Source organism: Pygocentrus nattereri, chromosome 21, assembly GCF_015220715.1.
Source record: "Pygocentrus nattereri isolate fPygNat1 chromosome 21, fPygNat1.pri, whole genome shotgun sequence".
NCBI lineage: Eukaryota > Metazoa > Chordata > Actinopteri > Characiformes > Serrasalmidae > Pygocentrus > Pygocentrus nattereri.
In genome coordinates, this window is record NC_051231.1 from 67,501 (window position 1) to 81,169 (window position 13,669).

General features: G+C 40.8%; 1 protein-coding gene across 1 annotated transcript in view; it reads left to right on the plus strand.

Annotated features, from left to right (window-relative positions):
* Positions 1-13,669, plus strand: part of pank4 (pantothenate kinase 4 (inactive)) — a 32,871-nt gene that overhangs the window by 12,758 nt on the left and 6,444 nt on the right. Inside the window, exons 10-15 of the mRNA XM_017685806.2 lie at positions 1,313-1,468; positions 5,833-5,945; positions 6,912-6,999; positions 8,736-8,887; positions 10,465-10,520; positions 12,274-12,323. Of these exons, the coding sequence (XP_017541295.2) occupies positions 1,313-1,468; positions 5,833-5,945; positions 6,912-6,999; positions 8,736-8,887; positions 10,465-10,520; positions 12,274-12,323 (615 nt within the window). The remainder of the gene's footprint in view (positions 1-1,312; positions 1,469-5,832; positions 5,946-6,911; positions 7,000-8,735; positions 8,888-10,464; positions 10,521-12,273; positions 12,324-13,669) is intronic.

Below are 13,669 nucleotides of genomic sequence, written 5' to 3' on the forward strand. Positions count from 1 at the left end.
GATTAAAGTGCACTACTTGTGGATGCACACTCACTGTCTGGGATGTTTTGAGAATTTGCTGCCATGTGAAATGTGATGCTGATGGGGGTCATTTTCACAGTATTGTAAGGAAAACCTTGATCTATTTCTATGTGGCCAATTTACTGCAGCTTTTTCATTTTATTTATACACCGGTCAGCCATAACATTATGACCACCTCCTTGTTTCTACACTCACTGTCCATCTGATCAGCTCCACTTACTGTACAGCTGCACTCTGTAGTTCTACAGTTACAGACTGTAGTCCATCTGTTTCTCTGATACTCTGTTACCCTGTTCTTCAGTGGTCAGGACCCCCATGGACCCTCACTGTCCACTCACTGTCCACTCTATTAGACACTCCTACCTTGTCAGTCCACCTTGTAGATGTAAGGTCAGAGACGACAGCTCATCTGCTGCTGCACAGTTTGTGTTGTTCATCCTCTAGTCCTTCATCGCTGCCCACAGGACGCTGCCGGCTGGATATTTTTGGTTGGTGGGCTATTTTCAGTCCAGCAACGACACTGAGGTGTTTAAAAACTCCTGATCCACTTGTACCAGCACAACACACACTAACACACCACCACCACGTCAGTGTTACTGCAGCGCTGAGAATGACCCACCACCCAAATAGTACCTGCTCTGTGAGGGTCCATGGGGGTCCTGACCACTGAAGAACAGGGTAACAGAGTATCAGAGAAACAGATGGACTACAGTCTGTAACTGTAGAACTACAGAGTGCAGCTATACGGTCAGTGGAGCTGATAAAGTGGACAGTGAGTGTAGAAACAAGGAGGTGGTCAGAATGTTACGCCTGAAATTATGCAGAAATTTTTGCATTGCCATCAAAATTACTCCCTTAAGTGACACACAATTCCCCAGACTTTGCTCTGATGACTCTTGTGTTGACTCTTAAAGTGACAGTTTGATGTAAAATCTAATCTACAGTTTTTCTCTTGATCCATAATGTAGTCGATCATTCAAGACGTTCAGAATTCTGCAGTACAGATCCAAGGCTTTATTTACATCTTGGGTTAACATGAGTCTTGGGGAGCCGATCATAAGTGTGCAGTGCGTCTTGACCACGTAACAGTTATAGTGTGAATGCTTAAGTGCTCTGATGCATCCCTGGCATAGGGGTGGGCAACACTAAATATGTGTTGAATGAATGGCTACATGTGGGATAAGGGTAAACTGTATAAATGAGATTTTTTGCCAGTTTATCACTTTATGGGAGTGCATATGTGTGGTGTTTTTGCTCTGATTTCTCACTCTCTCTCCTTTTATGTGTCCAGTTTGATATGCTGGAGATGGACCGTCTTGAGAGGCAGCTGGTGAACCTGCCCCTCCTGCAGGACCCCTCATCCTACATCCCTGACACTGTCGACCTGACAGAGGATGCACTGGCCAGAGAATACTGGCTTTACTGTTTTGAGGAAGCACTGGATGGGGTAAGCCTCTCTGTAGCTTTTACAGACAGTCTAATTGGATGCCCTGACCCACATAGTGACTTTAACTTTAACATAGAATTGTTGTATTTTGATATGGATTTGATATGTATTTATAATAATAATGACAGAAGTTTATTTATACTCGCTATTCAGGTTGCTTGCAATCATCAGATTTAACCACTCAGGCAGAGGTCCGAAGCGTGCTCTCCAGTTACAAAATACAGGGTGATTCAAAATGATTGATTTCACTGTAAATCATCACAGATCAGTGCAGTGAGCTGTAAACGGTTTAAATGAGTGTAAAGTTTATTATGTAGTTCTACAAGGTCTCAGTCTGAACCTCCTCCAGCTGGACGGACGACATCAACACCACAGTCAAACTCATCCCAGACTGGACTGAGTGTGACGAGCGTCGCTGCTCTCACGGCTCTTTCAGTGGGATTTCGGAGATCATCCAGTGCTGTGGAACCAGCGCCGAACGCTCTGAGCTGCTGGAGCTTCACTGCTGATGAAAATCCCGCTGCCCAGTTCTGACGGATTCACTCTGATTGACGCGGAGAGCGCAGAACGTTCTGCTCAGGGGTCTCAGCTCCTCTCAGACTGAAGGAGCCGGTCAGAAACTCTATCACCCCCTCTTACAGTTGGAGTGTGATTGGTTCCTCGGCGCCTCACGGCTGTAAAAATATGGGGCTTTGAAATCGGAGGAATCTTTTTGAATCACCTTGTATTCTTCCACACATACATTTCCATCATAGAAGTCTCCCAATCACCAAAACTTACATAGTGCAGCTTTAAAGTGCTAATATCAACAGTAGGTAAACCAATAATAATAAACTAAAATGTGCAAAGGAACGAGTCAATATAAGATGAGTGTTAAAAATAGAGAGAGATGTACAGCTGCACAGTTGCTGGTGGAGACTGCTGCAAACTTTGGGCCTGCAACATCTAGTGCCCCATCACCTTGTGTGTGTAGTTTCTCAACCTGTGGTCCGAAGACCGCCAGTGGTTCATGAAGCACCCTCTACTGGTCTGCAGGCCTGTATTCAGGCAGAGGCAGTAGTTTGTAACGGGCCGGTAGAGACGTATAAATGAAAACATCGCAGTCTCTGGATAATTAAACATCATCAGTTTGAGACAACGTAGCCGTGGGGAGCAGTGCAGACAGTTGGCTAGAGATGGAGAGGATCCTCAGGGTGTTTCTCTTACCTTGTTCGGAGCAGACCTGTCAAACTTTTTGAGCTGTATTCATGTCTGTGTCAAACAGCTGAACCAGCACAGCAAACCCTGCGGGTCTCAGCCCGCTTCCAGCCGAGCCCTGTTGAGTTTACTGCTGGTGGGACACATTTTATGATGAAATGAGGGAAATTATTCAAATTAGCTTTCCTCTTCTTTTAGCAGCATATTGGCGCTGTACTGTCAGCATAAGCTGCCTATTTTCACCTCAGACTCTAATTACCCTCATATCATTCCTGCAGTTTGAGCTGCAGCTGATTAAAACGACAGACAAGCCTTAAAACAATAGCACAGATCTGTGTTTGATTCCTGGTTTATCAATTTGAGTTTAACTCATGTCAAAGAAGCAGATTTCAAGTAATGTTTGTCATTATTGTTGATTGTGATGATGCTAATCCAAAAACACAGTGAGTTCAACACTACAGAGATGTCTCCAGACCAAACAGTGACTCCTGTGGGAGCCACAAGAGTTTTTGCAATGAAAATGCAAAGGACTGCAGCTCCAAATCACAGTCCACTCTATATCTACCTTTTCTTCTTTTCCCCCCTTTTTTGACATCTCTGCAAACATGTCGCTGCTGTTAGAAGAAAACCTTGTATCTCCATTTTTGCCCATTTTTTTTTTTTTTTAGTTTTTGACATAATTTACATTGTGTGTTCTTTACATCGTGTGTAAATTTTATGAAGAATGGACCAAAAGAAACGACTGACTTGGGAAAAATTCTGGTTCCATTGACTTCCATTAAAAGTAACATGTTTTTTCCTTCTCCTGTAAAGTTGCTATTTTGGAGGTATGAGGTTTTGTTCCGACAACAGCGATATCTTTTTTTAACGTTATGCTTTCTAACATAACTGCAGATTTTGGTTTCTGTGATTAAAGTGAAATTGACCTAATTCATAGGTCTTTAGTGTGAGGCATTAAGAAAAAACTTGGTGAAAAATGTTGAGAACCCCTGGTTTAGAGGGAACGACCGTAAGCGGAGAAACAAAGGGTGCGAGAGAGTGGCTGATTTATACCTCATAGATAAGGAGGGGCTTATCTGTAAAAGTACCTTGGTTATGAAAACATACAGGGAGCCAGTGTAAATGCCTTAAGGTAGGGCTAAGGTCATTCCGCGGTCTACTGTAGGTACGAATCGTTGAAGCTGAATTTTACACACAGTGTGATCTGTTTAAACAGTGACTCATAAGGGCCTCGGCTGCTGAAAAGGCGCATAAATGTGCTTTCAGGTATGAAATTAGTAGCCAGGCGTATTTCATTATTTTTAATTTGCACGATGTTGTGAATGGTGTTTTTATTTTGCAGTACATAATCCAGTCACAGGTGCACAGTTATAATAATATACCACTTCTCATACCGTCATTGTGATATCCAGTGGCTTCACTGAACATCACATTATATGAACATATCATTCATCCTGCCCTCTCCTACGGCTGCATTCAGATGGCGGAGCATATTCCTTTAAAAAAAATCTACATTTGAACCATGAGGAATTCGCCTGTGGCAACTTCTGCAAAGCAGATAAGAAGTCAAGCGAATATTTATGGGGGTGTTAAGAGCAAATTCAGTACTTGATAGTACATCACATTAAATGGAAAGACTAAAAAAAGCACTTATTTTGCTTCAACAAGGTTTAATTCTTCTTATTCAGCCCACGTGAACATCAGCAAACCTTAGCAAGTGCTTTTTCACCACAGCCAACAAAGAGACATCATATTCTTACATTACAGTAAACTGCTTTCCAAGCTATGGTGGTTTTTTAACAAACCTCAGTGACAACGTTGTCTGTGGTTATGTGCAAAGATTTAAATACATTCCCATTACATATTAAGACTGATGTGTTTATTCTCACTCTACTCAACAATCTGATGAAAATCTCAGTTTACATGCTCACTACAAAGTCATCAGATCCAAAATTACGCTCATGCGTAGAGAACCACTTAGTATAGACGTTACCATGACAACCAGCATCCCGTGAGTCCAGTCAGAGTGAGATGAGCAGCAGTGAGCAGTGATTGTGATTTTAACTGCTTTAAAATGACGTCAGACTCAGGAAAACGTCCTTCACGTGTCCTTATTAAAGAAGGCCGAGAGGAAGACGTCGTGCTCTGAGACGCATAAGCTGGACGTCCGTCCCGCCGCCGTCTTTTAAAGATCAGAGCATGAACTTCGTCTCCTCTGCAGACCAGTTTCTGCTCCGCCGTGTCGAACGGTATAAACTCTCACTGTGACGCGACGCACATGCAGAACAGACTGAAACTTTCCGATAGGGAATGTAATCGGATACAGGTGCTTACACGGATATTATTCTTCTATTTAACGGTTGGCCTCAATCAGACTAGGCTATTCCGATCAAAGTGTACACATGGGCATATTCTATTCCGGTTGAGCTGGAATAGAATATGTTGGATTATTTATAAATTATTAGGCTGCATGTAAACATGCCATGTGTACATATGCCAGTGAGTTAATATAAATCTTCAATCTTCTTTTTTTTATATTGCAAATGCAAGTAAAACTATTCTATAGCACAGCCCCACTTTCAGTAGTTATAATAATAATAATAATAATAATAATCATCTTTCATACATTAAAAATGCAGCTTAATGTGCTTCACAATACAAACTGAAAACAACAGAGAGAGAAATAATCAAAAATAAAAACAAAATATAATAAGCAAATAATAAATAGCAGAAAATTGATGTATTAATAAATACAATAAAAAAAGCACAAGATAAAAGTATAAATAAAGGGAAGAAATGCTAACAAGAAGATAAAAGTAATACTTTAGCATTTAACTTAATATTAGTAAAGAAATAAGTTTTTAACTTTTTTAAAAACACTGACAGAAGGAGCCTGAAGGATGTTTATTGGTGATCCAGATTGTTGGTGCATAAAATCAAAACGCTCTTTAAATTTTCTTGTGTGGAATATGAGGATTCACACTCTAGTTTAGTTTCACCCTCCCTCTTTCCTGATTGGTTGCTTTGTGAAAGATGACGAGCGGAGCTTTTCTGCTGAAGCAGATTTTTCAGTGACTCCAGGTCAAACACTGACCTTCATTCTGCTTTAAGCTTCAAATTCCAGCTAATACAGTGGGAAGTAAGTGACTCCACTAATGTTTGGACAGGTGGTGAAGCGAGCAGTGGCAAGCCAAAGAGACCAGCCCGAGGCAGCCGAGAGGGCGGAGAAGTTCCGGCAGAAGTACCGGCACAAGCTGCAGACACTCCGCCACCAGCCTTTGTAAGAGCATGTTGAGCACATTGTAGCTCAGATTATCACTCACAATGTAGTAACCTCAAACATATCACTGCTGTCGGAAGAAAACCTCGTATCTCCAAAATGGTAACTTTAAAGAAGCAGGAAAAAACTACCTTTTTAGTGGAAGTCAGTGGAACCAGAATTTTTGTCCAAGTCATTTTGGGCCGTTTGTTTTGGTACCATGTAAAGAGCAACAGGTGTTTTCAAATGATGTCAAAAACTGAAAAATGGCGATGGTTTTCTTCTGACAGCAGCGATATCGAGCTACCTTTTTTTTCTGCTTGAAACCTCAAATTCCGGCTTCAGTAATATCAAATAGTATCTCTAATAGATCCTCTTAAGTATGCACATATTATGGTTTGGGTGTCTGTGTTTGTGCTTTGCTGAATGGGATGGCAAATATGCAAAACCTTGTATTTCCACTTTACAGGAAGGGGGAAAAAACATCAACATCTAGCCTTAAATTGAATGTTATAGAAAAATGGATTTTTAACCATTTCTATTGGTCTATTCAAATTTTAACAAAATGTAAAAGCCAGCTGACATTTTCAGATTTTTCAGAGAAAACTTTGACATATATACAAGGTATTGTCTCGATAGATGCTATAGTTGCAAAACATAATAATGTAATAACAATATCATAATCACCCACTCATTTCATATAGTTTCCAAGAAAAGGATACAAAAACAAGACCCTGTGAATGTTTGTACATAATAACAGCCTCTACTCTTCTAGAAAGCTCCTGTTCCATTGTCAATACTTTTCTATGGAGATTATACGAGCTGTTTGAGTACCTGTGTCAGCAGTGGGTGCACCTTAAAGTAGCTGAATTCACAAAATAGCCGAGGTGTCTTGATACCTTTTGGGCATCGTATTAATTGTACAGTTCTGACTGAATGTTAAATTTGTCTCTTCCTAACTTCAGCGCTTCTTTTTCTGTTCATAAGTGCTTATGGATCCCTCACTGTTCGAAGTCTGCTGGATACAAGAGAACACTGTCTGAACGAGTTTAACTTCCCTGACCCCTATTCTAAGGTTTGAATTGCTGTTTTGTTCTCCTTTGAAAGATAATGTGCTATATGCCTAGATCAGCAGTGCTTGAACAGACAAAGTGATGTAGGGCTCCTGGGAAGCTTTAAGTGCACTAGCAGTCCTTAGTTTGAGTGCAGTGTTCTTCAGAATGTCCACTTCTACAGAAAAAAACTATTACAAATCTTGGATTCCTCAAAAAGCTGTTTTTTTTCTTGAAGTGATGGTTTGGCCAAAACAAAAAACAAATTCTGTGCAGTTTTCAAATTTCCTCCTCACTTCAAATCTGGAGTTTTTAAACACCTCAGTGTCGCTGCTGGACTGAGAATAGTCCACCAACCAAAAATATCCAGCCAACAGCGTCCTGTGGGCAGCGTCCTGTGACCACTGAAGAAGGACCAGAGGATGACCAACACAAACTGTGCAGCAGCAGATGAGCTGTCGCCTCTGACTTTACATCTACAAGGTGGACTGACAAGGTAGGAGTGTCTAATAGAGTGGACAGTGAGTGGACACAGTGTTTAAAAACTCCAGCAGCACTGCTGTGTCTGATCCACTCAGACCAGCACAACACACACTAACACACCACCACTACGTCAGTGTTACTGCGGTGCTGAGAATGACCCACCACCACCTGCTCTGTGAGGGTCCATGGGGGTCCTGACCACTGAAGAACAGGGTAACAGAGTATCAGAGAAACAGATGGACTACAGTCTGTAACTGTAGAACTACAGAGTGCAGCTATACGGTCAGTGGAGCTGATGAAGTGGACAGTGAGCGTAGAAACAAGGAGGTGGTCAGAATGTTATGGCTGATTGGTGTCTGTACAAGAGTGAACCTCCATTATAACTTCTGTGAGCTCCGAAGCCCACCCCCATTACACAGTCTACTGCATACAGTCCATATACTTCTTCCCTATATCACCTTTTTCGGGGGGGCTCCAAGCTCTCTAGTCAGCCAATATTTAGTTTATTGATTGTTAATAAGGGAATATTTTATTCAATCTTCTCCTTCATTTCATTATAGAGAAACTTACCCACTCAGATCTCTTTACGGTGGTGGTGATAGGAACCAGAGGTTGTCTACAATGTCTACAATGCAGATATAGCCATTTTATTTACTTTTTAAAAGTGAGTCAATGTGTGTCTTGGGTTTTTTATGCATAAAGCTGATAATGGTCGAATTTTGGTAAATCTGGGAACAAATGGACTGATGGATGAATACAAAAACATACTTTTTGTAGAACTATCATAAAACAATATCTTGGACATCTGCTTCTAACCATTTCATGTATTAAGTTTCTTTGAAGGAGGTTTTAGTATTATGAAACCTATCACCACCACTGTGAGCAATTCTGGTTTAGTAAGTTTCTCTAGATGGGCGCGTTTCACATTAAACCACTCTGAATAACTGTAACAATAAAAACGAGTGGAATTTCTTTTCGTTTGTTTCTCAAAGGAAAATTAAATATGTATATTTATTTAACAATAAAAACACTGTATTTCCTATTTGTTGTGCGTGCTGTGATTTTATCACTCACTCTCTAAATTATTCCAGTTCAAAACAGTATAATTATCACTGAGTTCAATAACATCCTAACACTGATCTTTCACCTCCACAGATCTCTTTCTTCTAAATCTCCTAATGATTCTTTGCCTTTAACATGTGTTTACCCTGCGGTATAGATGTGCTGCTAACACTACGGAGGTCGGGTTCTCCTGAGTTCTTCTCTGTGTTCACAGATAAAGCAGCGGGAGAATGACATGGCGCTGAAGTATTACCAGAAGGTGGTGAAGTCTCTGGAGGAGCTGAGTTGGGATCAGAGGCAGTTCGCTCTGGTTAGAGGTCTTCTAGCTGGCAACGTGTTTGACTGGGGGGCCAAAGCTGTGTCTGAGTGAGTGAAACGAATGAGAGAGATGTGGTATATACTTTCTACAAAAGTGTCACTGCTTTTAACATCTCTCAGTAATTGTTATATTAATATTCGAACCCTTTTGCTTTGAATAGACAAGCTTGTTTCCAAAAAAGTTCCAGAATATAGACAGAATGCAATGATGTGCAAATTATCCATCCATCCATCCTCCACCGCTTATCCGAGTCCGGGTTGCAGGGGCAGCAGCCTAAGCAAAGAGGCCCAGGACTCCCTCTCCCCCGCCACCTCCTCCAACTCTTCCGGAGGGATACCAAGGCGTTCCCAAGACAGTCGAGAGATATAATCCCTCCAACGTGTCCTGGGTCTTCCCAGGGGTCTCCTCCCCGTCGGACATGTCTAGAACACCTCCCTAGGGAGGCGTCCAGAGGCCGTCCTTACCAGATGCCCAAACCACCTCAGCTGGCTTCTCTCAACGTGGAGGAGCAGCAGCTCTACTCCGAGCGTCTCCCGAATCGCCGAGCTTCTCACCGTATCTCTAAGGGAGAGCCCGGCGACCCTGCGGAGAAAGCTCATTTCAGCCACTTGTATCCGCGACCTCGTTCATAATAATGTGCAAATTATTTAAACCCTAAATTTTATTCAAAATAGTACAAAGACAACAAAGCAATAGTTAAAAATGAGTAATTTTGTTGTTTTTTGAAAAAAATATACCAATTTTTAAAATTTGATGCCAGCAACATGTTCCAGTAAAGTCGGGATGGGGTCTGTTTACCGCTGAGCTTCATCACCTCCTCTTTAAAAGCTCTGTCAGTGTTTGGGAACTGAGGAGACGCTGCTGTAGCTCTGACAGTGAGATGTTTTCTGTTCTTGTCTGATTCAGGATTTCAGCTGCTCATCAGTTTCAGGGGCTCATTTGTTGTATTTTTGCTTCATAATGTGCCAGATGTATTCATGACCGGTAGATAGGCCGGTTTAACACCTGTACTCTTATAAAACAGCCATGATGTTGCAACAAATGCAGCATGTTTGTAATAATCCATTCATAATTCAACTAATAGCTCAATCGGAATAGAACACGTCCATGTAAACACCTCATTTTAATGCACTTAAAAAAAACAATCACTGCTCACTGCTGCTCATCTCACTCTGACTGGACTCATGGGATGCGGGTTGTGATGTTGAGTAGAGTGAGAATATAAACACCTCAATGTTAATCTGTAATCAGAATGTACCCCTGCTCATCTTCTGAAAGACTCTGCCTCTCTGAGATGCTCTTTTTTTATGCCAAATCATGTTACTGACCTGTTGCCAATTGACCCCCAGGTGTTTTCAACTTTACTAGTCTTTCGTGACTCCTGTCCCAACTTATTTGAAACTTTTTCCTTCATCAAGTTCAAAATGGGCATATATTTTTCAAAAATAATAAAATTTGAGATGTTGTCTTTGTACTATTTTCAGTCAAGTATAAGCTTTAAATGACTTGCACGTCATTTCATTCTGTTTGTCTTTACATTTTTTTACAGCCTCCCAACTTTTTTGGAAACATTGTGTAATATGTTGTAAGAATTTTCAGGAATTCCAACGTTCTTGTTTTTCAGTGTTCTTGAATCAGATCCAGAGTTTGGATTTGAACAGGCAAAACACCAGTTACAAGGTAAGAAGTCTTAATTTATTCCTTCCTGTCTCATGAACTGAAGAATTGGATTTACTAGGAACCGGATAGTCACATATGATTGCATATACAGTTACAGACTCTGGTCCATCTGTTTGTCTGCATATTTGTTTTGTAAGCCCCAAAGAGCAGCTGGACTATTCTCAGTCCAGCAGTGACACTGAGGTGTTTAAAAACTCCAGCAGAGCTGCTGTGTCTGATCAACTCGTACCAGCACAACACACACTAACACACCACCACCATGGACAGTGAGCGTAGAAACGAGGAGGTGGACTCAATAAAGTGGCTGGTCTATGTGTTATAATGTATCAGATATATTTTATGTATGTATAGATAATTGGTTTTCCTTGAATATGTGGTATGTGTTGGGTACATCTGTGTATCACTGTTATTCCCCTTTTAGAGAAATGCATTCCCTGAGCTCTGTATCAGAAATCTATCACTGTGCATGTGATGGACAAAAATGTTCTAATATTTTAGCTTTACGTTCACGAATGCGTTACGTTTCCAGGCTGAAGTGATTTCCTTCCTTAATGTGACTCGGATCTGGTGTTTTCAGCGCCGTGTGGATCCGATCTGTTCAAATCCGACCTGAGCCACTTTCATATGTCCCCATCATTCAGCGTTACCGTGGCAACAGCGCCGACCGGCCGTTAAAGCCTGTAAACGGTGGAAAAGCAGCTCATCTCACCTTTTTCTCCTCCGTCTGGCTCTAATAATGAAGCTGAGAGCTGATCAGAGTTAATGATCTTCTCAGCGAAGCTCGTTCTGCTCGTTACTTTGTGCTGATGATGCAGTGATTCAGTCACGTGACGTCACTGAGTAGGAGGAGCTCATATGAGGGTCAGTTCAGGAGCCGGTTCATCACGTTAATGACAGATTAGAGTCACTGACGTAAACGAGGGTGAACCGTCGAGTCAGAGAGACCGGATCTGAGCAAAATATCGGATTTGAGTAACAAGGCCTGTGATGTGAACGTAGCTGAAGTGAGATAAGAAAAGAGACGGATGTGTCAGAACAATCGGGAGAGGTTTAATGCAGAAACTATACATGTTTTCTGCAGTTTATTATTATAATAATTATCTTTAACTACACTACTTAAATAACATATTTAATTACGTATGTCTGACTTCTGATAATGACAAACACATAGCAGGAATGGGAAAGGAGTTTTTTCGCTCTTCAAAACAACAAAACATTTTATGTTGAATCAACACACATAATATGGAGCAGACTGAGAAATAATACATAAAATCAGAATTTCATACTAAATCATTGGTTTATTTGATCTGTCTGCTCATGTGGACACTTTACTGTACATATTGCACTTTCTGTAACCCCTACTGCACATCTGGACACTCCACACCTGGACGCTTTACTTCAGGACCAATACCTGCACACATTTATTCAGGATTGTTATCGCTGCCCTTTTTATCTCAGGTTATAGATCTTATTGCAGAGTTTTGTGTATTTCTATCTGTATAAATGCCTGTAGATGGTTTTTTGTATTTCTTCTTCTTTTTTGTTGTTTCATGCTTATTATTATTATTATTATTATTATTATTATTATTATTATTACTGTCCTATGTTGTGTGACTCGTACTGTCTGTCTGTGCCACGTTATGTCTTGCAGGTTTTCTGATTCTTGTGCACGGCACACTTCATTGTTGCATCTTGCTATGCAAATAGTGCTGTATTGTAATGGTAGTAAATGTTTATCATTGTTTTTTTATAGAGCGACCGTGGCTTGTGGATGCCTACAACCAGTGGATTGAAAGGCTGAAGGTGAGGACCTTATATGATGGTTTATGTGACACTGCTGTCGATATGCTTCACATGATAGAAGCGTGACTACAGCAGCTGCAGTACGAGGAGATGTATGCTGGAGTCTGTGAGCTCAGTTTATGGATGAAAACAGAAATACATTTCAGTTCACTGCTGAATTGAGACAAACATTTTATATTGTTTATCTAGGTGTGGGGTGTCCTGATTCTTGTTGAGATAGAGGGCTGGGGTGAAGTGAAACCAGTAAGATGGAGCACAAGAGACCAAAGAAACCCACAAATAATCTGTTTAAAAATTACAATAACCATCATATTATATTAGTTTAATGTCGTTTCAGTGTATTTTGGTCTTTTTCTTCGCTAATAGCATGCTAATGTTTTGGTAGCTAGCTAGTTAACTTTCCCGTTCCACCTTAAATTGTCCCATATGAAGCACCAGAATATAACTGCGGCTTCATTTAAGGTGGAACGGGAAAATTCGACCAACAATCTGGAGAATCTCTGACTTCAGCTTCACATCTCTGAAGAATTAGGGGGGGTGATAATAAATAACTGCCCCCCTCTTTGAAGGCGTCTGATCCCTAAATGTAACTAAAGCCCAGCAGTGAGGAGCTGAACTTTCCCCTCCTCTGCTGTCCCTGCAGACGGGCAGGGTCGCCTACAGAGCGGTGCTAGTAGCTGATAATGAAGCAGGTTATTTATTTACTTATTTATTTATTTATTTATTTATTTGAGATCCGTTTTGTAGGGTAAGATTTCAACCACTACACTGTAACTCAGAGGGTAAGACAGTCTGGGGTTTATCTTAGTTTGTGTGATACTGTTTTCTTATCTGGAGGTAAGGATCAGATTATGAACTTAAGACCTGTTGTTCTGTAATAGATTCTGTCATAAATTCAGTCCAAACTAAAGTTGTCATGGTGACTAAACAGATCAGATAAGATTTCAGACTTAAGAAGTGTCCGTAATACGGCCCCTGAACTTTATCTGCAGATATACTGGCTTGGGCAGTGAGGAAGTATTGCACGCACATGTAATGAGGCTCATTCGTAAATAATTGACTACAGTATTGTTGCACTAATCAGAACTGTGGAACAGATAGTCTGGATAAGCATTCCGGCTAATGTGTTTTTGAACATAACTTTGTTTAACAGCTTTACTGTGCTTCAGTGAAAGGTTTTTGAGGAGAGCAAAATCTACACTATTATAAAAAACCAGGCTTTTACACCATGAGTTATAATTTACACTGCAGTATTTACTGCATTACAAGTCTGAAGTAAAATCTCTATTCTCATGTTTCACGTTGACGTCACTCTGTAGAGTCGCCGCCGCTTTGGGGAGCGAGTC